The sequence below is a fragment of the Caretta caretta genome, chromosome 25 (assembly GCF_965140235.1).
Source record: "Caretta caretta isolate rCarCar2 chromosome 25, rCarCar1.hap1, whole genome shotgun sequence".
Classification (NCBI taxonomy): Eukaryota; Metazoa; Chordata; order Testudines; family Cheloniidae; genus Caretta; species Caretta caretta.
The window spans coordinates 16,206,172-16,234,114 of NC_134230.1; the positions used below are offsets into that span (position 1 = coordinate 16,206,172).

At 51.4% G+C, this 27,943-nt stretch overlaps 2 protein-coding genes across 5 annotated transcripts; both read right to left on the bottom strand.

Moving 5' to 3' along the window:
* Nucleotides 1-21: 21 nt before the first annotated feature.
* On the bottom strand, nucleotides 22-4,794 carry C25H19orf25 (chromosome 25 C19orf25 homolog). 3 transcript variants are annotated; one of them, XM_048831381.2, is made up of 3 exons: nucleotides 4,667-4,794; nucleotides 2,784-2,946; nucleotides 22-1,633 (listed from the first exon to the last, which is right to left on the bottom strand). In XM_048831381.2, the coding sequence occupies exons 2-3, from the start codon at nucleotides 2,917-2,919 to the stop codon at nucleotides 1,437-1,439; spliced, it is 333 nt and encodes a 110-aa protein (XP_048687338.1). In that variant the 5' UTR covers nucleotides 2,920-2,946; nucleotides 4,667-4,794; the 3' UTR covers nucleotides 22-1,436. The 3 variants fall into 3 exon arrangements, with proteins under 3 accessions (XP_048687338.1, XP_048687336.1, XP_048687337.1); XM_048831379.2 differs by lacking the exon at nucleotides 4,667-4,794 and adding an exon at nucleotides 3,958-4,057; XM_048831380.2 differs by lacking the exon at nucleotides 4,667-4,794 and adding an exon at nucleotides 3,946-4,037.
* A 1,521-nt stretch (nucleotides 4,795-6,315) lies between these two features.
* REEP6 (receptor accessory protein 6) lies at nucleotides 6,316-27,768 on the bottom strand. 2 transcript variants are annotated; one of them, XM_048831376.2, is made up of 6 exons: nucleotides 27,575-27,768; nucleotides 14,514-14,607; nucleotides 13,802-13,940; nucleotides 12,966-13,134; nucleotides 12,348-12,413; nucleotides 6,316-8,391 (listed from the first exon to the last, which is right to left on the bottom strand). In XM_048831376.2, exons 1-6 carry the CDS (start codon nucleotides 27,687-27,689, stop codon nucleotides 8,342-8,344), a joined length of 633 nt encoding a protein of 210 aa, XP_048687333.1. In that variant the 5' UTR covers nucleotides 27,690-27,768; the 3' UTR covers nucleotides 6,316-8,341. The 2 variants fall into 2 exon arrangements, with proteins under 2 accessions (XP_048687333.1, XP_048687335.1); XM_048831378.2 differs by lacking the exon at nucleotides 12,348-12,413.
* Between the last annotated feature and the right edge of the window lie 175 nt (nucleotides 27,769-27,943).

Below are 27,943 nucleotides of genomic sequence, written 5' to 3' on the forward strand. Positions count from 1 at the left end.
AACAAAGACTCAGCCGTTCAGTTTTCTGAGGAATGGATTTTAATAAGAGCTTATTAAATAATGAGATTTAGGAAACCTGGAGCCGTGGCTCACATTCCATATCGACTCCCACTGCATTTTAATAGCAAACTCCCACTAGCAACCATTTTATTTTCTAAGTATTCTCACGGGGGTCGAGTCTAGGCGCAAAGCCAAGCAGATTAGTTCACCGCCAGCACCGCACCGGGGCCCACAGCAAACCCCGGATGCCAAATGGACAGGGCAAGACACAGCGCCTCACTCCTGGCAGGAATCAACCAAAGCCAAGTCCACCAGGCTCAGTTTCTCCCAGTTGCTATCGGCTGACTCTGCTTTTGGTGCTGGCCGCTTTGGAGGGGCGCACAGCCCTCGCTCGGCCAGCTGCAGGCCTGATGCTCTTCAAGCTCTCCAGCAGCCTCCGCTCGAAGAATTTGTTTCTGTATTCGAGTTCGTTAAGATGCCTTAAAACCAGAGGCACCTGCTCTTTCTCCACGTCCACGTAAACCGGGATCATCTTCGTCCCCTCCCGCTCCATCACATGATGCAGGTTCCACTCCACGACGCGCTGACACCAGGGGTCGTCCAGCGAGCTGGCCGACAAGATGACGATAGCGACCCTGCTGGCCTGGATGACCTCAGTGGCCGTCATAAGAATGGACGTCCCTGCCACCTGGTCCTGGTGCTCGGCATAGCCCTGGAGGCCTTGCTTTTTCAGCATCATGGAGATGTAGGAAGCAATATTGTCGTCATGGAGGCAATACCAGATGGAGAAGTCGTAGGTAAACCTGGAGGGCGAGGGGGACGTCATGCCAACAGTCACTATGGGCACCTGAGACAGTGACACGCAGCTTACGAAAAGTCAATGGCTGCCTGGAGCCCACGCTTACCCCAGCCAGATCAGGTTCAAGCTTGCCATTTGGAAACTGGTATCAAGTTCTCCTAATGGCTCAACAAGACGCCTGGTCCAAGAGTCCCTTCCAAACACGAGCAACAAGATCAGGGCCGCCCACTGGGAAAAGGCTACGGAGGCAGATCCTGTAGCATTTTTAGCTTTAAAGATGAAACCCACCCTCACATACCCCCTAGCCTTTCCAGTGAGCACGAGGGGCAACTCTTGTGAAGCTGCATTCATGAGGCTTGGCTGGTTCTTGGCGATTCCAGGCAACATGCAGCAGTGACAGATCTTCCATTAAATCAAAGCACACACCGGGGTTATCTGGCTGGGTGGCTTTCTGGCCCTATGATTTGGATACAGAAACAAGAAGCCACACTGGGGATGTCTGTGAAAGTCTAACACACACTGAGAAGTTTGTCAGGACTAGGAGGCGGGGCTTTTTTACAGTTGAGAGCAGACCCTCCTAGGCCAGCTTTTTGTCTCTGCTCCCAATCTCTCGGCATTCCAGAGAGGCCAGACAACCTCACAAGGCCTTTTCCTTAATTTCCACAATATTCTGTTCCAAAGTCGCACCCGCCTGCTTCAGCTCTATGCACTTCTCCTTCAGCACACTGCAGGCCTTCTGCAGCCGCTGGTTCATCTCTACATAAGAATGACTCTGCTGGTACAGGCGCTCGGTCTTCACTTCAGAATCCTCCTTCTTCCTAGGGGCTGGCAAGTCTGGGGAGGGGAAATGTGGGAGGAAAAGACAGAGAATAACATGCATTCAAAAGGGGCAGTCGCTTCATGTAAAGCTAAGTTACATTTCAGATCAGAAACACCTTCAGGTCTCGATAGAAAACTAGGCATCCCCTATCTATCAAGTGGAATGGAGGAAGCACCACTCTGCATATTTGTTACCTACAACAAGAGCGATACTTGTTCCAGTGCTCCGAGCAGAGGATTAGAAGCCAGGACTCCTTGGATCTATACCCAGCTCTTGCCACTAACACCACGTGAATGCAGATAAGTTGCTTCACCCTCTCGAAGGGGGATATAATACTCATCCTAGATCAATGCAGCCATAAAGCTTCCCCCTTTTACAGTCTCTTCCCTGTGGCCCATAATCTCCCACTGATGGTCCACCCCAAACCCCAGTAAGCAGAACCCACCTCCCAGTGCTACTGCCCTGGCAACAATTTCCCAAAGGAAGAGAGTTTGCTGATAAGGTGCAATAATGAAAACGGAATTAAGATCGTTCATTTTGAAGCTTGGGTTTAGTTTTCTGGGCTCCTCTGATCAAAACTGTTGTGATTTGTGTTGCCTTGTTCCACTACACGTTCATTCACATTAGGTCTCACACAAGCCTTTTACACTTCTGCACCTGGAATACATCAGTTTTCTCTGAGTGTGTTTAGTTCTGATGAAACTAACAGTTATACAGGCCAAAGACCTATTTATAGCCTCTAAACTGCACAGGTAGCGCCAGGGGATGTTTCCCTGCCGTGCTCTGACCAACGCGCCTTACTTACAAAGAGGGGAGGACACCTGTAAAGGTGAAAGGGAAGGTCTGTCTCCAGGCCCCGTGAAGTCTGTGGCTTCCCTGAAGAAATTGTCAACAAGAGCACCAATCACAGCTGTGGATTTTGGGCTATAAAGAGGTGTCCTCCAAGAACAGGACCGAGACCAGCAACTCATATCACCCAAGCCAACAAACTGGCAAGATGGCAGCAACTTTCAGGGCCAATCTGTGCAATGCTCGCTGATGAAGATTTTATAATTGATAGGTAGGATTGGAGTGGACAGAGACAGGCTCCCATCGTTTGGAAGATTTCATACAGAATGGATCATGGAGATTCCCGGGGCAAAGAGCTGGGATGCATTCTCCTACCTTTATTGGACTCTGCTATAAGGACAAACATGGGATCGGATGGCTGGGTGTTCCTGACGTCCTCGAGGATCTGTTCCACGGTGGGTGGTTCAGGCCGAGTCGGCAGAACCACCCGCTTCTTGCCTTTCGAGCTCATAACTCTCCCGCCTCATAAACGGGCATCCTGGAATGGGCATGAAGAGACTAAGGAGTCAGTGACTTTCCTGCCTGCTGAGATAATGCTGCTGCTACCCCCCCCCCCCGACTGGATATACACCCTTTATCCCTTCCCCCCAACTCACACTGTATATCCCATACCCCTATTCCTATATCCCCGCGCGTACCACATACCCCTCTCCACCACGCCCACCCCCCATACCATATACCCCCCTCCCCATGTCCATCCCCCCATTCCGTATACCCCCTCCCCACACCCACCCCCCCATACCATATACACCCCCTCTCCATACCCCACCCCCACCCCCCATTCCATATACCCCCCCATGCCCACCCCCCATTCCATATACCCCCTCCCCACACCGCCCCACTCCCCACACCCACCCCATTCTGTATACCTCCCTCCCCATGTCCATCTCCCCATACCATATACCCCCCCATTCCATATACCCCCTCCCCACACCCACCCCCCCATACCGTATACACCCCCTCTCCATACCCCACCGCTCCCCACGCCCAGCCCCCATTCCATATACCCCCCCACTCCCCCGTACCATATACCCCCCATGCCCACCTCCCATTCCATATACCCCCTCCCCACACCACCCCGCTCCCCACGTCCACCCCATTCTGTATACCCCCCTCCCCACACCCACCCCCCCATACCGTATACCCCCCCATTCCATATACCCCCTCCCCACACCCACCCCCCCATACCGTATACACCCCCTCTCCATATACCCCCTCCCCACACCACTCCGCTCCCCACGCCCACCCCATTCTGTATACCCCCCTCCCCATGCCCAACCCCCCATACCGTATACCCCCCATTCCATATACCCCCTCCCCAAACCCACCCCCCCATACCGTATACACCCCCTCTCCATACCCCACCGCTCCCCATGTCCACCCCCCCATTCCATATACCCCCCTCCCCCATACCCCCCCGCTCCCCACGCCTATCCCCCCATTCCGTATACCCGCCCCCCCGAACTGACGCACCCACCCAGACGTTCACCTGATGGCGGCTCCCGGACTCCGTCCCCACCCCGGCCACCGTACACCCAGCCCCACTCAGCGGCAGGCCCCACTTCCGGTTCCGCCCCCGCCACGTCATTGGCGTCCCGCGCTGCGTGCTCCGCCCCGCCCCTCCCTTAAAGGGGCCGCGCTCGCGCCTGTTGCTGACGCCCGGGGGCAACCGTGACCGTGACCCGGGGGCTGCGGGGGGCGGGGGGGGAGAAGATCCGAGGGGGGCGGGGCGAAGCGTGACTCAGCCCCAGCCCCTGAGACCCCGCCCCCCCTCCACATCTGGAGCGGGAGGCCACCCCAGCCTGAGATCCCCACATCCCCGGGGCCGCGCCCCTCGGCCCCAGGGCGAGCAGTGCCCGGGCGGAGATGAGCACAGCTGCCCTTGGCGGCGCGGGGCCATAGGGGTGTGAGATGTGGGACCCCAGCCGGAGCGGGTCGGACAAGGCGAGGGGCCGGCGGGGCTGGGCCCAGCCGCCGTGGGCCGGCCTTGGGGCACCGTGTTTACCCTGGGGGGGGCCCAGAGGACTAAGGGGGGGGGGATAGGTGCCGCCCCGAGCTCCTGAGGGGGTCAGCGCCTGTGAAAGGCATCCAGTGCAGGGGTGGGGAGGACGGGGGGCCACTGACGGCCCCTGGCCCGCAGGCGTTTTTAGAGAGGCAGCTTTCAGCCCCGGGCGACCGGGTGTCCGCTTTTGACCCACCGTTTAGGGCAGCTGGCGGAGAGGCGCGGCAAGCGGAGCGGGCCGGAGCGGAGGCCCACAGGGGCACGGCCAGCGGGGCAATGAGCGAGTACCCAGCAGTGCGTGTAAGGTGCCTCCTTTTACCCTCCCGCCCACGGCGGCGAACGCTGTCGCTTAACCTCTGAACTCGGGGGCTGCACTGGCCAAGGGCAGCAACTGTGAGTGGGGTGCAGAGAAGGGTCGGGCACGTTAAAGGGACTTTTGGGTTGCTGGACTTAAGACCCAGAGGGGGGAAAGGACACTGCCCAACTTACTTGGGGGTGGGTCTTTGGCTCGCCGTTTGTGTTCATGAACCCTAGTCGTGGTGTTTCCCCCAGTCAATGCTGGGTTACTTCCCTCCTTTTATTAAAAGTTTTTGCTACACTCAGGCGCCCAGAGGGTGGTGTGTAATTGGCCCTAGGGGGTGGGCTTGAGCTGGTTTTATGTTGTATTGTTGAAAAGGAGCCACTAGATACTGAACCCGGCCCTTGGTGCTGCTGGCTCCACCTGGCAGAAGGGTTACGTTTTTTGCAAGAAGAAAAGGAGGACTTGTGGCACCTTAGAGACTAACCAATTTATTTGAGCATGAGCTTTCGTGAGCCACAGCGGCTCACGAAAGCTCATGCTCAAATAAATTGGTTAGTCTCTAAGGTGCCACAAGTACTCCTTTTCTTTTTGCGAATACAGACTAACACGGCTGTTCCTCTGAAACCTGTTTTTTGCAAGCAATCCCATCATGCCGAGCACCTAGGCGGGGGGGGGGGGGTGTCTATGCAAACGAGATCAGCTTCTGATGTCTTTTTCCACAGCTCACCACTAGATATCAGGGGGAGAGCTCATTCAGCCCCTGCTTGCACAAATAGGCCTGTAGCTCATTCAATATCACCCCCTGGGGGTTGGAGTAGGGATACCCACTTGCAGATTTCCTATAGGGGCTCTCGGTTTATGGGGCCACCTTTACTGTGCAGCGAAAAGGTTGTTTATCTCAAGTGCTTGAGATTCAGTCACTCATGAAATCCTCTCACCTGTCCCAACCTCAGCATATACAGCACAGCAAAATCTCTAGTAGCACCTGCAGCGGCCCTATGAACTGGGTGACTGCTGGGCAGGTGGGTAAGACTGGTAGCTCGTCGATACAAGAAGTGGCATGTCCTGTTATGTCGAAACGGCAAGTCCTCAGCTGGCACCCAGGAAGCAGCAGCAAGAGCTGCCAAGGTTGAAGTAGCAGTAACTCCTGTATGGGGTCACTTATGCTTCTGGTTGAATCAGCAGTAACTCACTGACTTTAAGGGGAGTTACATCCACATTGATCTGAATTTGCTCCATTCCTAAATTGTTACCCTCAAATTACTTTTGCTGCCCAGGTGAAGCAAGCAGATGGCACTCCAGGGACAGAATACCAGTGTCCAATCTCCCTTCTCTGTCTCATGCAGGAGGACCCCTAGGGTAGGATTGAGGTGCAGTGGCAGAATGGGGCATCGGTGGTGCTCTGTAGCTCTTCCTCTAAACTGGGGAGAGGGGGGCTTTCATTGGTCCTCTGCTTCCCTTCCCCAGGATTCAGAGAGTCTGCGTCAGGAATAAAGCCAAGCATGAAGAGAACAAGCAATGCAAATAAAACCCGTGAACAGAACCGAGTTTGAGTCACATTTATTCGGTTTCAAACAAAATAAATGAATACAAATGGGGGGGGGGGGGAGAGAATCCCGTTATGAGCAATTTTTTTTTTTAAATAAAAAAGCAGCCAGTACATGAACTGCTGTACCTTGATGGAGTTACCACTGAGGACAAAGGGAAGCCTGTTGCTCCCTACAGAATTCACAGCTTGTTGAGATTGCCCCCTGCCAGGATCTGATGAAGTAAATTAGAGACATTAACATTTTATTTTCTAAAGAGGAGGGAGATGGTGAATTGCAAGCAGAACGCAGACATGCTAGAGTTCAGGGTCTGAAGTGTGGAGGGAGCAAGGGGCAGCCTAAAATCAGGGTTTTCCAAGCTCAAACAGGATTAAGATTTGGTCCAAGTTAAGTTACAGCTTGTTGGCTTAGTGAAAGATGTCAAAGCTAGCAAAAGCCGGATGCCAAAGCACTGGAAAGCAAACATGCCCTGAAAGCATCCTGCCCACAGCACGCACCCTACTGGAAGACCCTGCCTTGTCCAGTTCTGGAAGTGAACTGCAGAGCCAACACCTAACCAGACTGCCAGGACATGTATGATTGCCAAAGCAGCCTGCTAGGATGGAAGCACAGCTGCAGGCCCGCAGGCTATGGAGTGCGTGCTGCTCACAAGTTGGTGCTAACTTCCCCCTCCCCGCAAAGGCCACCTGTCCCCTATTGCACTGCTGTTGCCTGGGTGAGACCAAAAAACTCCCTAGGGACCCCTTCCTGGAGCTGCACTCAGTGCTGGGATTCGGGCAGAGGCAGACTCTGAACTGGTATGGACGTTCGGTCAGCTGCGTAACCGCTAGCAGGGAAGTGCCAGCAGAGGGTTAAAAAAACGTGAGTCAGCATTTCCAAAGTCACGCAGTACTGCTGCCTTTTTCCTCCTTCAAAAGGATTAAAGATCTGAACGTTTCTGTGGATCGCAGGATCTCCCTGGAGGTAACAGCTTCATGTGCATGTTAATTCCCCACCTCCGCTGCCCCCGTACAGCTCCCTGCAGCCCCCACAGGACACACCGCTGTGGTTCGTTTTATGATCACAAAGCAGAGCAGCAACTTCTGTGGTGTTGCTATTGCTAGCAATTGCAGAAGAGTGAATAGTCTGGAACTCCCTCCCCTTGAAGCCAGGCATGAACATCCTTCTGTGTCAGCCAGCATTGTTCGCAAACCCGCCCCTCTCCCAGCTTTGTTGTTTACCGGAAGCTTGGCCCCTGTCTTCAGAGAGGGGCAGCACAAGGCCGGGGCGTGCGAGGGGAAGAGAAGAGCTGCCTGCTCTAGGGCTGGACCCGAGCCTGCTGAAGTGAAAACTGAACAAGCCAGAGACAGAAAAACAACCTGTGGGATTGACAGCTGAAGAGCCAGTGGCTACAGAACCCACTTCCTTCTCCCTTTTGTGCTGTGGTTTATTGCAAAGTATCCTGCGTTAGGATGACTGTGTAGCCTGGGGGTGGGGGAAACAGGATGGGGGCTTGAAGGCTTTATAGCCGGGAGTTATACTGCATCATGATTCTACACCTAAGCTCAGGCCACAAAAATACTAGAAGGGCGGGTCTCAGGCTAGCTCCAGGGGCCTGCCTCCCCCTCCAATCTGTGCTCTACCTCATAAAACACGATTGGGGAAAATGCACCAGCAGCCCCTGTGATCTAGTGCAGAGCTGACAGCCTTCCTGCAGAATAAAGGCTGCCTGCAAAACAGGAACTACCAAATTGTCTCTCTATTTGAGATCAGAAGGTCCCACCGTGCCTAGGTGCTGACTCCCAGCAAGTGCCTGGCCATAATTTTAGATCTGCTGGAGCTCTTTAAGTTTGGGGAGATCTGGAAGGTGTACTTCTTAGACAGCTTAGAGCCAGTTGCTTGCTGTTGCTACTGGCCAGTGTGGTTTCAGAGTGGGAAGGGGAATCACTGGTTTATTGACGGGTGCCCGTGGGTTACTTCAAGCCTTTGGTTTAGGGAGTTGTATTGGGAAACTCAGAACAGCCGGCGCCTTGGAGCTCTGTCCTCACTTGGTCTTGTCAGATTCTAGACCAAGGTGCACTGCTGCTTTGGATGCTACAAGGAGGAAAATAAAGGCAATTAGCACATTGGTCACCTGTCACTGGACCTCTGAGTGATCGAATGATCCCTATAATCTCTGCCCCCACCCTCCTAGAGTAAGGGAAGTATTGAATCCATTTTACAGACCGGTCAGTGGAGGCACAGAGAAGTGACTTGCTCACGGTCATGGAGGACATCCATGGCAGAGCCAGCAATAGAGAGTCGAGGAGCGCTGCCTCCGGCTTGTGCTCGAATCACCAGACAACATTCCTTCCCTGAGCCAGGAATAAAACCCAGCTTGTTGAGCACTGCTCTAACCACTGGACTCCCCTTTATCCTACACCCTATTCCCTGGGTATTAGACCCCCCAAAACCTCTGCTATTCCAGTGTGGCAATGTCTTCTCTTCTCTTTGCTTATGTCCTGTCTCTGGTTAAGAAGTCTGCTGCTATCACGCTTAGGCAAAACACTCGGCATGAACAGGAGGCAGACAAAAGCCTTGCCCGGGCACAGAGGTACCCTTGTGTGCAAGCTTGTGAACTTCTTGGCAGAGCTCCTACCTAATCCACTTTAGGAGCAGCTAGAGCCCTAGTAATCCAGCTATAACACCACAAACCACTGCATCAGCTTTCCAGGGTGTTAAAGCTAGGTACTCCAGACCAGACAGCCCATAGCCAGATTCTCCTCTTTCGGAGCACTTAAGACCCTGAGGGGGAGAAAGGACACTGCCCAGCTTACTTGGGGGGGGGAGGGGGAGGCTTGGCATGCAGCCAGGGGCCCAGGGGCTGGTTAGGCAGAGGTACAGTAGAACCTCAGAGTTACAAACACCTCGGGAACGGAGGTTTGTAACTGAGCAAAACGTTACGGTTGTTCTTTCAAAAATTTACAACTGAACATTGATTTACTACAGCTTTGACACTTTACACTGCAGAAGAAAAATACAGCCCCGCCCCGCCCCTGCCCCTTTTCCCCAGTAGCTTACATTTAAACACAGTAGGGAATCATAGAATATCAGAGTTGGAAGGGACCTCAGGAGATCATCTAGTCCAACCCCCTGCTCAAAGCAGGCACAATCCCCAATTTTTTTTTTTTTTTTTGCCCCAGATCCCTAAATGGCCCCCTCAGGGATTGAACTCACAACCGTGGGTTTAGCAGGCCAATGCTCAAACCACTGAGCTAAAAAATAAATACTGTATTTGCTTTTTTGTGTGTCTTTGCTGCTGCCTGATTGTGTACTTCCGGTTCCAAACGAGGTGTGGGGTTAACTGGTCAGTTCATAACTCTGGTGTTTGTAACTCTGAGGTTCTACTGTACCTGCAGCAGGGGCCTGGAAACCTGAGCTGTGAAGAATTTGTACCCCACCCCGGCCAACAGCTGCAGGGGTGGAGCCGTGCCCCTCCCAAAGGGAACTGGAATGGCAATCTAAAGCACCAGCTAGGTCCCATTGTCACCTGAGGCTTTACACACTCCATTCCTCCTGCTTTCAAAGTTAACCCTCTGTCTGCCCCGGGTAGGTTCCTATCCAGGCATCCATACCTACCACACACTATAGTAACTGGGCACCTCTCAGGGGTGTCTACGCTGCAGTTAAAGACCAGCACCTGGCCTGTGTCAGCTGACTCGGGCTATGGGGCTGTTTAAATGCAAAGTAGACATTCAGGCTAGAGCCTGGGCTCTGGTAGCCTGCAAAGGGGGAAGGTCCCAGAGCCCGGGCTCCAGCCCAAGCCAGCTGACACAGCCCAGCCGCAGTTGTTTAACTGCAGCGTAACGAACCCCAAGTGATTTTCCCCTGTGGTCTCTGAAGGGGACCAAGGGGGCTTCCCAGCCAGGAACTGCACCTTTCAGCTGGAAGGTGAAACAGGGGCTGGGACTGATGCCCCCTGAGAATGCTCACACTAGGGAGTGCTACGTTAGCAGAGCTATTTGCGTTGCTGGAACGGAGTATGCCATGTAATCCACTTCTGGCTAATGCGATTGATGGGTTTAATGTGTCAAGAGGGGCAGCTGGGAACTCCCGGCCCTGTAATTCCACACACAGGCAGCTGGGGTCAGTTCAAGGGATGAGGGGTAGGGGATGCTCCCTCTTGGGCGAGTTTCTGTGGCTCAGCCGTCCAAGGGGTGGTTTTTCCTTTGCCCCGTCCTCAGGTCAGATAGGAAATTGCAGAGCCTCCACTCTCCCTCCCCCACAGGGTCACCCCATGATGCAGCCACTGTCTTGGACTTCAGTACCCATCATATGATGCCTGTTGGGAGTGGGGAAGCCCCTGTTCCCCATAAGCAGCAGGGCATTGCAGACAGCGCCCCAAGTGCTGGCGGGCTCAGGGAGAAACAGCCAGACCTTTCTGAGCAACCCACTCCCACCAGGGGAGAAACCACGTCAGCACTGTTCCCTCCAGCTGGCCTGCTGCGGTCATCCCTACCCCAGGCCATTGGATTTCACCTCCCACACCGACAAGTCTCTTGTGGGGCCCTGGAATGTAACCCCACCCCCAAAATGGCGGTCTCCTACTTGGCACTTCTCCACCAACCAAGACACCGGGCTGGGTCTGAGCTGTATTGAAATAGCACTCTGAGGAGTTAACAACCAAATTACCCAGGGATCTGGGGCAGGTGCTACCCAGGAGAAAGAGAGACACCAAACCCCACCCACAAGTATCTACCACCAAGGCATGTATGTGAATGACACGAACACCACAGTAATAAGCAAAGAGAAGACAGACTACAGTGCACCTTCTAGACGGGGGAGAGTTGGGGGGGGGGGGGTTAAGCTACTGGAGGCCAGGGGGTGCTGGCATTTAGAGGACAGAGACTGTTCTCCACAAGGGAAGGAAGAGAAAGGAGAGTTTAGCATGACCCCCCAGTGAGGAGATTTTCCTCCAGCATCACCAGCTTCCTCAAGAAACCACAGGGGTTTTCCATCCAAGTAGGTTTATAAAGGACCAGCAGGACAGCCCCATCACTGACTCCTGTTGGAAAAATAAGATCTCCACGGTCATGCAAATCTGCATAAGTTACCCATAATGCTCTGGGCTGCAATTGCATGTCACAAGGTTGCTGCTTTCTGGAGCGAAGCATACTCAAGTTACGTTTTTAGGGTTAGCAACACCTGCGGTGTTTGTATAGCGGCAACCTGTCAATCCACGTGCTTTCTAATTGCAGGACCTTTAAGAGCGGCCAGTGAGAAGAGAGCACAAGTTTGACCCAGCACCTTCCTCCAGATGTTTTGCACAAACTCAGCACCGCCTTGACAGCTGCAAAGACTGTTGCCACCTCCACTGGCCCCCAGAGCAGATGGAGCCCTGGCAGAACTTGGCTTCCTGACCCTGCTACCACCAGTGTACCTCAACCCCGCTCCTGAGCGACCCTAGTTTGGGGTCAAAGGGGGAGGTTCCTTTCCCAGTGCTCATTTAATCCTTGGCATGTCTGCCAAGGCTGCCAGCCGGAGGGCCAATACAGTGGGCGGTGTTTGTAATGAGCACAATGCAGGAATCACTGGGTGACACTCTAGGGCCTGTGTTATGCTGGGGATCAGATTAGTTTGGCAACAGCCCCTCTGACTTTAAAAATCTAGGTGGGGGGCGGGGGGAGGGAAATCCACTGGCAACTAGATAGCGGCCACCAAAATAAAAAGGCCCCTGAAGACACATGTTTTGGTCCTTGCTGATCTTCGGCTGGATTTGAACCAGCCATTGGAGGGGCTCGAGAGCCAACTAACAAGTCCCTGAACCATCACTGCCACTGCACCCCTCCCCCTGACCCCCAAATTCTAGCAGCCATTGGGACAGGAGATAAAGCAGCATCTTCAACCAAGAACATGCTCAGGGGCTTTGCTCCAAACAGCACCAAGATTTGAACTGGCTGCCTTTAAAACCCAAGAGCAAGTGTCCTGGTCCAGCCCGTACTAACGTGTGGGGGGAAGTCGTGCTAAACTGGCCTTTGCCCTACGGATGACCGACATGAGTTATTACATACAGACAAGCTGAGCTGTGGCCCCCTCGGACACCAGACGGGCTCTGCTGTTGGCCAGCGCATGGAGAACTGTGCAGAGAGGCACAAGGGAAGAGAGAGAAAACAGAGAAGAGGCAAGAGATTACGAGCCGATTCGTATCGCTGCAGAGAGGAGACAGGGCTCTGTCTGGACACAAAGTTACGGAACGAGAGAAGGGTGGAGAGAGAGCGCATGTTCCTGCAGCGACACCGACGGGATGGTCTAGTCTTGAACGAGGGCCTGTGCTGCTCTAGCAGGGGGCAAACAGCCCTCTGAAAATACTCCCAGCTCAGAGGGTCTCCCTCGCCGGGGTAAGGGCCCTGCTCCCAGTCCAGGGGCAGATTAGAGGTATGGCTAGAGTACCTTGTATGACAGCTAATCTCTGCTTCCCAGGACACACACGAGGCCATGGGAAGCAATGCCAAAATTAGAGCAGCCCTGAGACAGCTCTAACTTACACCCCGACCTGGGAGGGCCCTGCCCTGGACTACAAGGAGAACAAAAGGTGGTTTAACGCCCCTCCCCACATTGCTGCCCCAAGCACAGGAACGGGGTAACTGAGAACACAGGCCAGAACAGAGAGAGGGAACAGGACATGGTACCTTCTCTGGTGACTGTCGAAGCAGTGTCGAGCGCCTTGCCACTCAGGTCACTGAGCACGTGATCTACTGTCTGGTGGTGCTTCAGGAAGCAGGGCCGGATGACATTTTGGTACAACACCTGGGAGCCATTCCAGGAGATGGGTGCCATGCACCAGACCAGGAACAGGCACTGCAGGGAAGGAGACACTTCACTCCAGGTTTGGAAGAGACCCAGAGGTCAGATAGCAAGACACAAACCATCCCAATGCATCAGCTATAAAGGACAGAATTGGCCACGGGTGACGTCAGCAGGACAAACCCTCAGTGAGGAGCATTCAGCTGGACGAGGAGGGGAAAGCAGCCAAGAGACTCCAGCTAGACCTGAACAAACTATTTGGTCTGTTTTGGTTCACACGTGCGTCAGTTCAAGTTTTAGGTGGGCTCAGGCCCAGTTAGGTGAAGAATCACCTCCAAGAGGAGCCAGCGAGTTTTATCCGAGCCTGGCTCTGCTCAGCGACCACTGGTACCATGGTGGGCTTCCACGGCTATTGTCTAAAACCCATTGAACTTGATGGGAGTCTCTGCCAACTTCAATGAGCTTTGGGCTGGACTCTCTGCCTAGAAACAGCAACCCTCTAGACACCCACGACGGATAGAAATGCCAGGCTAGAGTCATCCCTGGTATTAACTTCCAGTTACACCAAAGAGAGATTGGCCCCAAGCCTGTAGTGCTACTAATTGGTCAACTTCACATTAACCTAAGGTTTTTATCTCCAGAAGATGGCTCATGGAGGGAGAAATAGGACAGAAGCCGACCTCTGTCATCCCCCCCGTCCCGTCCCGTCCCCCCCGGTTACCTTTCCAGCATAGTAAAACGGGAACCAGTAGAGGAAGGTGTCTGAAAAAAACTCTGCCACACTGAAGACTCCATATACCACCCAGTACGTGAGCCACATGGTGTCATCGTCCTTGTTGGTGCTTTCAATGGCTTTGATGCTACGGGCAGAAAGAGGACAGGTCAGTTCTACCTTCTACACTGCTTAGGTGCGTTAAAGACAGGCATGTTAAGGCTGAGATTTTCAGAGCTTACTAAACAAGTCGGGAGGGTCAGTTTTGGGTGCCCCCCAGAGGCTTTGCTGAGCATTCACCGTCTGAAGAACATACCCCTTTAAGGGAGCCTCAAGTTGAGCACACCCCAAAAAAAAACCACAGTAATTTTTTTTTTTATCATCTTGGTCAAAAAACCCAATGGAGACTAAACTTGGGACTCAAAGAACATCGTGGGATGTTCTCCCTGGTCGAGGAGTATTTAGCATTTCATACGCAACGGGCAGATACTGATCGTTTTAGCATTTTTGTGGGGCCCAGCTGCAGCTTAATACTAATTCCTGTAGCCACTCAGAGGGCTCCGCGCGGCGACGTTGGAGGTGAACACAACATGGTGCGTTCTGCCGGGTGCCTCCCCCCAGAGAGAAGTTCTCAGGGGTGAAACGAACACCCCTGCCCTCCACCCCCATGTAAAGCCAGGGAAGTGCAGTGCTAAGCAGAGTGCAGACTGCTGGCACTTACGAGACGTAGGCTGGGTAGACAAAGCCAATGAGGTTACACAGCAGCGAGGCGCCATATCCAAACAGGAGGTACAGCCCCAGGAACGCGATGGTACCTGGCCAGGAAAGGAGACAGGAAAAGAGTCACATTCTCCAGGGCTGAGATTCGTGCTAGCGTGCGACTGCCATTAGTCAGCTATGTCCCAAACAAAGTTGTAATTGGAGAAACCCCCTCAGCATGGTGGTGTCAGATCTATTTTGTTGGTAGTCAGATGGCCAGTCTGGGTGTGTGGCCACCGGACAAGCTCACTCCTAGGTTGGGTTTACTCCCGTCTGCCGATACCATCTTCCTTATTTCCTTTAACCTGTCGTTTGCACAGGGCCGGCCTGGAGGCTCCCCTTTGATTCAATCCTGCCTCCAACGGCAGAAATCAGGCAGGGTCACTTGCTTGAAGGCATTTAACAGGCGTTTTGCCACGTAGGACTCTGGGAGCTCGTGATGCCAAGGGTCAGAGGGCACAGGGGGTAAACAGAGTTTTACAGGAATGCCCGGGGCAATTCTAGGCATATCAAGTCACTGAAGGAGCGGATGTGAGGTCTCAGAGGCAAGCCAGTAGCACACTGGTCAGCATAACCATGCCACGTTGTAGGCGAGGATATTTATGAAGTTTTGTACCCAGACTGGAAATTATATTCTTAAGGTCAGAGTTAAAGACGGCCACCAGGAGGTGACAAACATGGCCCTATCAGACAGGCAGAAAACCCATATCTACTCGTCTGGTTATATGCAAAGGATTGTATACTTCACCACAGACCCTTGTGTGTGCGCTGAGCCCCCAGCAAAAGTGAACAAGAGCCTGCAAAATCTCCAGCAAGGAATACACAGCAGGAGGGTAACTAAAGACCAAAGGACTCTTGATATACCTGTGGGCTATAAAGGGACACCCCGGTATCTTTCACCGAGGAAGTAAGCAAGCCCATAGTTCACTTCATGAACAGAAGAGCACCGCCAGGCTTGGCTGTGCTGCACAGAGAATTTGGGGCAAGCTTTGGCTCTCATGACACCATAGTGGCCTGTTAAGTTGACGCTCTAGGACCTGGGTTATGATTTTATTTGATGTGTAACCTTCTCTTTCCAGGTTTCACAGTAGCAGCCGTGTTAGTCTGTATTCGCAAAAAGAAAAGGAGGACTTGTGGTACCTTAGAGACTAACCAATTTATTTGAGCATAAGCTTTTGTGAGCTACAGCTCACTTCATCGGATGCATTCAGTGGAAAATACAACGGGGAGATTTATATACATAGAGAACATGAAACAATGGGTGTTACCATGCAGACTGTAACGAGACTGATCACTTAAGGGGAGCTATTACCAGCAGGATGCGGGAAACCTTTTGTAGTGATAATCAAAGAGGGCCATTTCCAGCAGTTGACAAGAACGTCTGAGGAACGGTGGGGGTGGGGTGGGGGAATAAACATGGGGAAATACTTTACTTTGTGTAATGACCCATCCACTCCCAGTCTCTATTCAAGCCTAAGTTAATTGTATCCAGTTTGCAAATTAATTCCAATTCAACAGTCTCTCCTCGGAGTCTGTTTCTGAAGTTTTTTTGTTGAAGAATTGCAACTTTTAGGTCTGTAATTGAGTGACCAAAGAGATTGAAGTGTTCTCCAACTGGTTTTTGGATGTTATAATTCTTGACGTCTGATTCGTGTCCATTTATTCTTTTAATGTAGAGACTGTCCAGTTTGACCAATGTACATGGCAGAGGGGCATTGCTGGCACAGATCACATTGGTGGATGTGCAGGTGAACGAGCCTCTGATAGTGTGGCTGATGTGATTAGGCCCTGTGATGGTGTCCCCTGAATAGATATGTGGGCACAGTTGGCAATGGGCTTTGTTGCAAGGATAGGTTCCTGGGTTAGTGGTTCTGTTGTGTGGTTGCCAGTGAGTATTTGCTTCAGGTTGGGGGGCTGTCTGTAGGCACCATTGGAATCTCTGTGCTTTGTAGAAGAAACACACTCGCTTGCTCCATAAACAAATCTAAGTGCTGTGTGTTAAGCGGCGCTGTGCTGGTAAGATGGGGCGGGGTACTGCTCCTTTGGGAGCAGAGGATCTGGAAATGCCAGTGGATCAGTGGCTGGTTGCTCCAGGGAGATGTTCGGAGGTTGGAACATGCCTATTTTGAAGCTGTACAGAGAGAGCAGGGCCGGCAGAAGCCTGGATGGCAGTGCTTGTATTCCCAGAGGTGATGGGGAGCCAACCCATGGTGGGCACCGATGTGGTAGGTGGTAGCAAGGAGCCTCACAACCCTGGGTACCCTGGGGAAGCGTCACACCATGGCAGAGACATTGAGGATACACCTGTGCTGGAGCAGGAAGGTAGCTTCCAGCTGGGGTAGATGTACCCCTGCTAGCTCTGATCAAGCCAGGGAACCAAAAAGAGCAGCGTAGCCATGGCAACGCAAGTAGCAGGATGGGGATAGCCGCCCCAGATATGACCCATCAGAAACCAGAGGGATGTACTTGGGCGGCCACCCAGTCCTGCTGCCCCGGCTACACTGCTATTTTTAGATGTGGGGGGATGTCTGGAAGTTACCCTCAAAGTCTCACTCATTTAAACAGTCACGGCCTAAGACGACTCCCTGCCAACAAGGGGTGGGGGGGGTACAGACTCTGCATGTGACCTTAGGCCAGTCACTTTCTGCCTCAGTTTCCCCATATGTAAAAAAAATGTGGGGAGGTTTGATACCGACCCACTCCATAGAGCAGTCATAAGGCATCAATAGTCAAGGTGCTTTAAGATCCTTTGATGGAAGACACTAGCAAGTGACACAGTGTTATTTACTCCAGCTTGGCTTATTGTGGTTCTCCCAGGAAAGTAAAGCACATCTGTGCAGGAGTCGGAGCTCTCTCAGAGACCACAGAACAAACTCCTCCAGGAACAAGGGGCCATCACAGACCTCTTGATCTTCTGCTCCAAGTGCAAGGCACATTTCTCCACCCTGCCTTCGCCAATACAAGCGAAGCAGCGTGGGCATTGGAAAGAGACACTAAACCTTAACACTGCACACCACACACAATTCTCCCCCAGCCGAGAGAACAAGCCACACGTGATGGATGCCAGCTCTATCGCTTAACGCACAAATGGAAGACGCTCAGATACCGTGGTGATGAAGGCAAGATACGAACCAACGTATAACAAAGATTTGGTCAGCCCAGCGAGAGAACGTCCAAAGATTCCTTTAACGATCCTCAGGAGCTGTGGTACGTTGCCATTTTCCTTCGCTGAAATTCCTGTTGCGCAAGATACTATTGGCATTTGGAAATAAAACCTTCACAGACCTGGCAAGAACCTTTGATCCCATGGGAGCCTCACGTTCCCGCCTTTCCCCTGAGCTTTGCAAATATTGCTGCAACCTTTGAGCGACAAGCAGGAGTACAGCTGAAACTGGGCAGTGGGGTGTGGGTTCTTCCCATTCCTCAGCAAGGCTCCTGAGGACTCATGGGAGCCAGGGTGGCTTTAAAAAAAAGTTTTGGATAAAATGCTTTGAGGAAAAAAAACCCACACCTATCTAAAGATCGTTTTAATTCAGATATATTCGAGCTATAATGTATCTCATCATGGAATAGAGATTATAAATTCTAGTTCTACAGTATGAGACAAAATATTCATTTAATGTTTAAGAAAAGTTTTGTAAAGGAGTTCCAATAATTCATGGATTAGGGACCCAATCTTATGGGGTTCCAGGGGCTTCTGTATAGACTTAGGTTAATCTATCTACCCAGTGGGGACTTGGTATCTTCCAGACTGAGCACTATCAGAAATGCTTAGTTTTGCAGTTCTCAAACTGTGGATTTGTGTCTCCAGAGATAACATGCTTGTTAACAGCAAAAAAAAATGGTTGGTTGGTTGTAAATAAATATCTACCTATAGGTGAGAAATAACAGACCTCAACTCTATTGTCCCTCTGCACATTTGTGTACACAGAGTCAATCCCTTACCTCTCTCTCTCTCAAAGTGCAAAGTTTCAAAAAGTTCAGTGAACAGAAGATTGTTGGGGGTGGAATAAATCTGGACAAGGAGAAGAAGCCTGGAGATAAATGTGAGAAGGGAGGGACAGGCAGTAGAAACAAAAGAGAAATTGTTTGAGCAGCATATTCCAGAAGTCCTGAGGTCTTTCCGACTGTAGCCTTCATTGCTTTGAGATCAACCCGACCATTCTCTCACTAGAAGGGAAAACCTAGAATGGCAGCAGGCTGTAAAAGAGACCCAGTTTAGGAATAAGAACCATTCAAGAAATATATGTTTGCTAATGTTTTAAAGAAAGTCACACCAGTGACCTGGAGGAAGTCACTTAAACACTTGGATTCAGAGACTGTTGAAGTGATAATCTCACTTTTAACAGCAGTAGCTTCTGCCGGTGTAGAAAGAATATTTTCTTCCTTTGGACTAATTCATTCCAAACTGAGAAATCGTTTGGGACCTGAAGAAGCAGGCAAGCTTGGTTTTCTTTTCCAGATTATGAATAAACAGGAAAATGAAAGTGAAGACGACCGAGTTAGCTGCAGACACCAATATTTTAAGTTTCTCATGTTGACTTGGCTGACATTTGATTTAAATTTTTGTTTTTTAAATATTTCATTTAACTATTTTAGTTAAACAGTTTTAACAAAAACAAACCTGATTTTAAAAAACTTGAATATTTAAAATAAAAAATTCATATGCTTGTTTTGTTAAAATATTATGTGTTTGCTGTTGAAGAAAAAATCCAGAACACATAACGTTGTTGTTTTAGTTAAATAAAACAAATATAAATGTCCGGTGATGTTCTCCTCCTAATACAGCATGGCAAGAAAATCCTCCAAATATTAATGATTAACCTGTTGAATTGGAGATATTTATGAAGTCATTGGGAGGTGAACTATCTGCTTCAATTACCTTTGGTAAATGAAATAACCAAACAATCATTCATTTTCTGATATAGCTGTAACACTAATCTGAAAAGTTTTCCAAATAAGTCACTGTTTAAAAATGAAACCTACATCTCTCCTCTGAGTTGTGAAGAATATGTATTAAGGTTATAACAACAAGAATGCACTTTTATTTAGAAATCCATGATTAAACCGAGTCTTCCTGACTAGTGATTTAAATCAAATCCACCCTGATGGGAGCAGTGGAGAAGTCCAACATCAAGCAAAGCAGAGCCCCAGAAGGGCTAGAGAGGCATCTCCCGACACCACTAAGAGCTAGTCGCCTCCATTCCATCAGCTGGTTCTTTGCAGCTAGTGGAAAAATCTCTCATTAGCTCTTTCTTTGGCCTTTACCACGAGAAGTGACCCACGGCAAAGTGAGCAGCCATAGGCACAAGTGGTCTGCACGGCACAGAGCTGTGAGTTAGCAACTCAGGGGCCAGTCCAGTCTCCCACCTTCACGGCAAGACCAAAAGGGAAGGAGAGCATAAGAACAGCCACACAGGATCAGACCAATGGTCCACCTTTCCCAGCTTCCTGTTAATGCAGCCAGTTAGCAGGGGCTGTGCTGATCTTTTTATTTTTATATATATTAGATGAGGACTGGACTGAGGCCAACACATTTCACTTCAGCAGCAGCCTTCGCCCCACAACAGATGGGGTCAGTAGCACCTGCCAGGGCTGGATTTGAACCAACTACTTCAAGGTGGAGGGCCCCATAGGCCACGCCCACTCCTCTGAGCTCCTCCCCCTCCCCATTTCTATTGCTTCCTTAACTTTGGGGAACTATTTGCCAGGGTTAGGAACAACCTGTTATCCGCAGAGCACATCAGATTCTGTGCAAGGGCTGGTCTTCCCATCGGTTCCGAGAGTTGAGACAGGAGCCCCGTTGGGAGAATGGGGCTGTTCGGGAACACACTGCATTCCCTGTCATGGTGGTGAAGCAAAAATTGCTACTAAGTGGCAAGATGTTTGCAAGGAGACATTAGTAAGCTCTGGAAGAAAGGAAAACAGAGTGGAGAGGCATCCATCATTGCTAATGGATCTGAAAGCTTACAAGTCATTTTAATGGAAGGAGGGTCTCTTGCTGGCCTTCAGGCTAATGCTAGGGGGTGTCTGTACTGTTTTTAAAACCAGGTGCATGTAAGAGAGCAGCAGCACTGAGGAAAACAGGATATGATAGGCAGAGAGCAATTCAGAGACCCCTGGATTCTTGCTCCTCAGTCAGGTCCTTCTGGGGCAAACAAAGGAGACAACCAGCTCAGATGACTGGAGATGCAGTGTAGTCTAGTGGTTAAGGGCGTGGGATTCAAAAGACCTGCATTCAGTTCCCAGCTCTGCCCTTGACCTGCTGTGTGACCACAGGCATGTCCCCTCTACGTGCCTCTTTCCCCTCCCATGCTTTGTCTTGCCTATTTAGCTTGAGAGCTCCTGGGGGTAGAATGTCAGTTAGATATATGTACAGCGCCTGGCACAATGGGGTCCAAATCTTAGCTGGGACTTCTAGGTGCTACTGCCATACAGATATGCGCAACAGAAGAACTGCCCCCCAAACTTTTCCTCCACAAGTTTTGGGGGATAAGTCCTCTTCTTCTGCACGCTGATCAGGGCGTCAGCCAGGATCAGCAGCATCCACAGCGACCTTGCAGCACGTCTGATCCAGCTTGACCCAAAAATTACCGGAGGTCACATGAGCAAGCCAGCAGGGAGGCGGTAGGATGTGTTTGCTATGCTTGACACAAAGACTATGATGGGTATGGATGTTACTAGAGGACAAAACAACCCCATTTGCTCCCCTACATCAGCTTTAGATTCGATAGGGGGCCCACAGCTGGTGGACAGGGAGGAGCACGGGGACAGCTCATCAGGTGCATAGTGGGATAGGAGGAGCAGGAGAATTATGGTGGGGAGCAGCCAAAATGTAGCCTCTCTACTCCAGGATCTGAGCTCTCCTGCAGTGCGAGTGGTTCACCTGGGCATTCAGTGGCATGGGGCTGTGTTTCTTCTCCCCACTCTTGCCTGAGCATCGGCAGTAGAGCTGGGGAGCTTGATACTCCGCATCCTCCCTGGGCGACAGAGGTCCCATGAGCTCAGGGAACCTGTCTGGGAGTTTCCCAGTTGCTGGGACCCGCTACGTACACACCTTTGCTACTGTCTTTGAGTGTTCTTAATAAACTACAAATATTTAGTACAAGTTTGTGCAGAGACTTAAACCCTCCCAGTCCCAGTAGTTAAAACCTATCTTGGTTTTGATTTAATCGATTGAGAGGGGAATGCTGCCTAGCCTAGAAGAGGAGAAAACCCTAAGTTCCGCACTGCGTGTTCCTGAAGGATGCACATTTGGAGAGAGTTCAGTAGATCAGCCTAGCAGCTGTGTGTTATCCAGGGACGGCACAAAGGTTGAGACACAAAGTTCAGGAAGAACACTCACTGCCGACAAGCACAAGCAAAGCAGTAAGTGCAGCACCCCACATGCCCCCCGGCATTGCAATTAACAGGCCAGGCCTATCTCCCAATCGAGGAGGGGTGGCAGCTAATTACCCTATTCCACACACCCATCCTCTAGCAATGCCAGTCTGACAGACGTGGCACTTCACCAGCACAGACAGATTACTGGGGACTGCAGGGATGCTCACCGATACACGTCTGAAGGGATCTGGATTGGTTCACGCTGATTTGCAAACAGTTACTAAATTCTGCAAGAGCACCAGAACACAGGCCTCTAGAGGAGAAACTCTATTAACTAGTAGTGGCAATAGGCTCTTATATTCAGTGGATAAGTTACCAAAGAGGGACATGACACTCTGCTCATGTTACGTATGCTATAACATGACCCTCCTGCCCTGCAGAGCACAGATGGGCCCCAAAAGGGGCATAAAAAGCCTCAAGCTTTAAGCCACTTTCTAATTATTAGGGGTGAGGAGGAGGCCTTCACAGGGGGCAGATTATCCCACGCTTGCCTGCTTTCTTGCGCCTTCCTCTGAAGAATCAGATGTTGGCCAGCCGGAGGCAGGATACTGACCAGCTTGACTCTGGGTCTGGTTTAGGGCAGCAAGTCCGGTGTAAAAGCCCCTGGGTCAGACTGGCAGGAGTAATTTCAGCCCTGCACAGGGTTTGCAGCATGGCATTTGCCATCCCTCCCTTTAAAATAAAGCAACATCACACCATGGTGGGCCCAGCTGAGAGTGCCTTAAAATTGGTTTTATGGGCGGCATGAAGTCTACCCACAGGAACTTTTTGAAATACCAGCGTGCTTAAGCCCTACAACAGGACACATATCAAAAGATAGCATGGGGGGGGGGAAGGGGAGAAAGACAACAACCACATTCATTCGGTGGGATTAAGGCCTTTGCTTATGTGTTTGGATTTCTCTTTTCCTTACAGATCATAAAAGGACTATCTACGACTGGCTGTGGAAGCTGGCCACACAGCTCTGCCAGTGCAGATCGGTTCTGACATGCAGCACTCCCTGTTCTCCCTCACAGACAGCTTGCCCAATGCCCCTTTGTGACAGTGGGAATTTTCTAGAATAGTTTTATGTGGCCGATGCGTGCCTCAGTTTCCCCCCTGTCCTTTCATTGCTACCCAGTGGTTGCAAAAGGGTTAAATCTGCTCTGGAGGCAGAGCAGAAGACATAAGGTGTTGGCTCACATACCTGTCTGGGGTGGTACGAATGGGTTCCGAATGGGTCGTAAAATGGGTTGGCTGACATCCACCCATATCAGTGGAGGATCCAGAAAGACAATGGGACTGAACAATCGACACCCAAAGACCTTGGGCAGGCAGAGCGTGTGACCACCTGGCCATGTCTCTGCAGGACAATGGGCCGAGAGTCAGGTGGCTCAGCAGGAGCTCTCACCTGGGACTGACAAAGATACAGAAGGAGAGCCAAAAATGGATCCAACAGCAGTTTGGCTGTGCGGAGCACAGGCTTGGCCAGGATAGACCATGTCCTAAGCCTTGCTTCCCTATGGTAATCTAAGGACACTCCAATGCCGTGTTACAGTCGACTAATAAATCCTACTCCGCCTGGGGTCACTGCAAATACTCTCTAAAGCGCATTGTCCCTGAAGAGCATAATGGCTCTGCCCAAAAGCAAGCATCTCAGCTGGACTCGCTGGGCAGAGCTCCTGGGGTGAAACCGAGTGCTGGAGCCCTAGGACTCTGCCTCTGTGGCACGGAGGCTGCATGATGTACAATTAAGGAAGAGAGTGACCCACTGGGGGACTGGGTTTCTCCAAGGGACCGTTTAAAAACTGGGGCAGAGCGCAGCTCTTGTGGCTCCATGACAACCTTCAACCTGACCTTCTGCGCTAGCTGCTATTCCACGCAGCCCTGCCCAGTCCAGAATGCTGCCAGTGCGCCCCAGTCCTCATCAGTGAGGCCCCTGCTAATCTAGTCCGTTATAGAGACAGGGTGTATTGCATGGATCTCCCCAATACCTGACACCACCAAAGCATTTTGCAAACGTTAATTAAAAAGTGCAACCCCCCCACCAAAGTAGGCAGTGGGTACAATGCATGCAGGTCTTGCATGACAACCATACTCCTTTCAAATCACGTTCTAGAACAGGAGTAGATCCCTGGTCTTCGGAGGCCAAAGACTAATGGCTACATTTAACATCCCACGGGGGGTGGGGGGGGTGAGAGAATCAATTTTAAAGAACTCTAAAAGGGAACAAGAACAATGATGTTTAAAAGGCAAAGTAAGTTTTGCAGGGGCGTCCCCTTTCAATGCATACAGAAGCTAGGAACGGTAGGCCAGCAACAGAAGCAGACGGCAGGCTTACACTTCTAATCAGCTACAAGGGAGCTGCTTTTTTAATATTCCTTTGTTCTCAAGCTGTCCACTACCCAGCTTAACCCATCACGTGGCTGAACTGCAGGCAGGCACTGACAAAGACAGCTTGTCAAGGACTCCATGCCAGCATCTCTCCATAGTACAGGAACCCAGATTGCAATTCAAATAAAATCAGAGTAAAATACAGTTGGACTAAAACAAAAGTTTGCATTAAAGCTTGGCAGAGTGGGGTGGGGGAGGGGGAGAGGGAGAGAAGCCCTGCTGCCTGGGAGACAGACTCTCCTTTCACAGGAGTTAATCATTAGGCCACAGAGAGTAGCTATCTTGGCGTAGACTGGCTTCTAGCTGAAGTCTGATTAATAACAATTCACACGTCCCTCTACTAAGGAGAGCGTATTAAATCCTAAATATCCCAGTGCCACACAGACTCCCTTGGATCTTCGGCAGCAAGGATGTCAGCGGGCTAAGTACTGTTTGCAAATATTGCCTTCTTGAAAAAACACATGACAACACATCTCTTTATGCAGATGTTTCCAGCATTGTGACGTACAGCATTTAAAGCCAGGAAAGTCCCAGGTAAAGGTGAAATGAGGAAAGTGTACTCCAGTGCGCAGGCACCTGTGTGATGCACCATCATAGCAGCACCCAAAGGTTGCAATCAGGAACAGGGCCCCCTGTTATAAAATAACCCCGTCTCCGCCCCAAAGAGTCTAAGCCCAATCTTGCTAGTTGTCCCATGAGCTAAACACAGGGGTCCGGACACACAGACCACAATCCTGCAGGTTGGTCCAAGAAGAACCAAGACAGGTGAGAATATGCCATAGAGGAATGAAACAAAATAGGATTTCCAATGAGCAATTTCCTATTTATTCCTTTAGGATCAGACTTTGAAGTTGGCAGAGGATGCTTACAGTTATAAATGAATGAGTAGCTTCATGCCAGTCCCAGCCTACAGCAGTCAGCTACCTCAAACCTACTGTTGCTGCAGAAGAAAGGAAAAAACAGGAGGACTTGTGGCACCTTACAGACGAACCAATTTATTTGAGCATCCGCTTTCATGAGCTACAGCTCCCTTCATCCGGTGCATGCAGTGGAATGCATCCGATGAAGCGAGCTGTAGCTCACGAAAGCGGATGCTCAAATAAATTGGTTCGTCTGTAAGGTGCCACAAGTCCTCCAGTTCTTTCTGTGGATACAGACTAACACAGCAGCTACTCTGAAAGAAGAACGAACAAACTTCCTGGAGTCGGCCAAGCAAAGGTTGGATGTGACCTCGGGGAGCACAAAGAAGAGGGTTTTTGAGAAAGGGGGAAGAAGATCTTCATTTGGCCCATTAATGCCAAAGGTCAAAGTGCTTGTGAGCTGGGAATTTTGATTCCTACCACCAGCTTGCAGCAAATGTTTAAGAATGGTCTCATGTAAAACCAATGCAGATAAGGAGTCCTGCGGCACCTTATAGACTAACAGACGTATTTGATTATGAGCTTTTGTCGGTGAATATCCACGAAAGCTCATGCTCCAATACGTCTGTTAGTCTATAAGGTGCCACAGGATTCTTTGCCGCTTTTACAGATCCAGACTAACACCGCTACCCCTCTGAAGCTTGACACAATGCAGATAGAGAGGTTTGGCTAGAGGGGAATGGGGGACTCCAGCTTCTGTTCCTGGCTCACAAGCTTCCTGTTGGGCCAATTATTTGACCTCTCTGTGGTTCCCTCTGCTACACAAAGATACTTCCTTCCTCCCGAGCAGTGCTGGGGTGAGTTCATGACCGTCACTGAACTTTCCAAATAGTCGCTAAAGTACTGTATAGCTGGGCATTTAGCTTGGAAGCACCGACTGGCCATTCAGCCAAAACAGTCAGCTACACTAACAATGCGTCTTGTGCCATTACTGGATGAAAACACAGGATCTATAGGAATTGCTGGACTGGATCAGACCCAAGGACCATCTAACCCAATACCTACCAGTTGCTTCAGAGGAAGCTGCAAGAAATCCCACAGGAGGCAGATGATCTCCCCCCATCCCAAGCAGAGTTTGGTTTAAACCCTGCAGCATGATACACTTTGACTTCTTCTATTAGCCCCTTAAATAGCTGGTCTGAAAAAGTATCGCATCCTCCAGCCAGGTGTTTCTCAAGAGCAGGTCTACCAGGCAGTGCCAGTTCGCAGTGCTCACCCCCCCGCCCAGTCACACCCAGCAGCAAGGAGATCCAGAAACAACTGGGCTTTGGGCAGTGGAGGAGAGAGCTCCTAGAGACCTGTACATTGCAAGCCAAACAGGCCACATGTGGTCAGGGACCAGGAGAGGCTCTCAGAGTTCAGCCACAGGCAAGAGGCAAAAAGAACAGGAGGACTTATGGCACCTTAGAGACTAACCAATTTATTTGAGCATGAGCTTTCGTGAGCTACTGCTCACTTCATCGGATGCATACATGCATACATCCGATGAAGTGAGCTGTAGCTCACGAAAGCTCATGCTCAAATAAATTGGTTAGTCTCTAAGGTGCCACAAGTCCTCCTGTTCTTTTTGCGAATACAGACTAACACGGCTGTTACTCTGAAACCAGGCAAGAGGCAGTGTTTCAAAGAGCTCAGGCTCTTTCTTCTTGTGATGGTCTCCCCCCCTTTCCCTTCCCCCTCCCTTGAAACTGACTCAGTCAAGCAAAGCCCTTTAATGGGACGGGCCTGGAGCACATTTGCAAGACTCTCCCTTTCCAGGCAAAGATCAACAGGCAACTACACCTCCAGTCCTGGGGGAAGGGGGCACCAAGGGAGGGGGCATTGGGAAAGGAGATCCCAGGGGGAAAGGGGGTCTCTTGATGGGAGGAATGTGGCAGGGATATATTGAGAAAGGGTGTCCCTGGGAAGAGAGCTGTAGTGAGGTCCCCTTAGAAAGGGGGGTGCCCCAAGGGGTTCCCCAAGAGTGGGAGGACACGCAGAGCAAAGGGGGGCCCCTGCCAGATAAAGTGTCCCTCCCCGGGGAAGGTGTGGGCAAGGAAATAGCACTCCTAGTTTGCAGGAGCGGGAGGACCCCTTGGAAGGGGTGTCCTTGGGGAGCAAGGGGAATCTCTGTGGCGAGGTCCCGTTAGAAAGGGGAGTGCCCCAAGGGGTTCCCCGAGAGTGGGAGGACGCGCAGGGCAAAGGGGGGCTCCTGCCAGATAAAGTGTCCCTCCCCGGGGAAGGTGGAGGGGAGGAAATCGCACGCCTGGCTCCGCAGGAAGGGGGGGTTCGCTGGAGCGGGAGGTCCCCTAGGACGGGGTGTCCTTGGGGAGCGCCCCGGCTCCGAGGGCGGTTCCCGGGCTCCCACCTGTGGCCAGATAGTAGCGCTTGACGCCGGTCTTGGCCTCCAGCCGGCCCAGCAGGTCGGTGAGCAGGCTGGGCTGGTGGAGGAAGCTCTCGAAGCGCTGCTGCAGGGAGCCCATAGCTGCTGCGACGGGGTGAGCCGCGCTCCGGCTCCCGCGGCGGCTGCTCGCTCCCTATCCGCGTCGGGGCCGGGCCGGGCCCGCCTCCCCGCGCCGGGCCAATGCGGGAGCGGGGCGGGGCGCAGCCAGGTGGGAGCCGGGACAGGGGACGTCACAGGGGACAGGTGCGGGCGCACGTGGGACGCAACAGGAGCGGAGAAGGGAGGGCGCAGGGGAGGAGATGGGGCAGGGGAGCAGGGGGGCAGAGAGGGCAG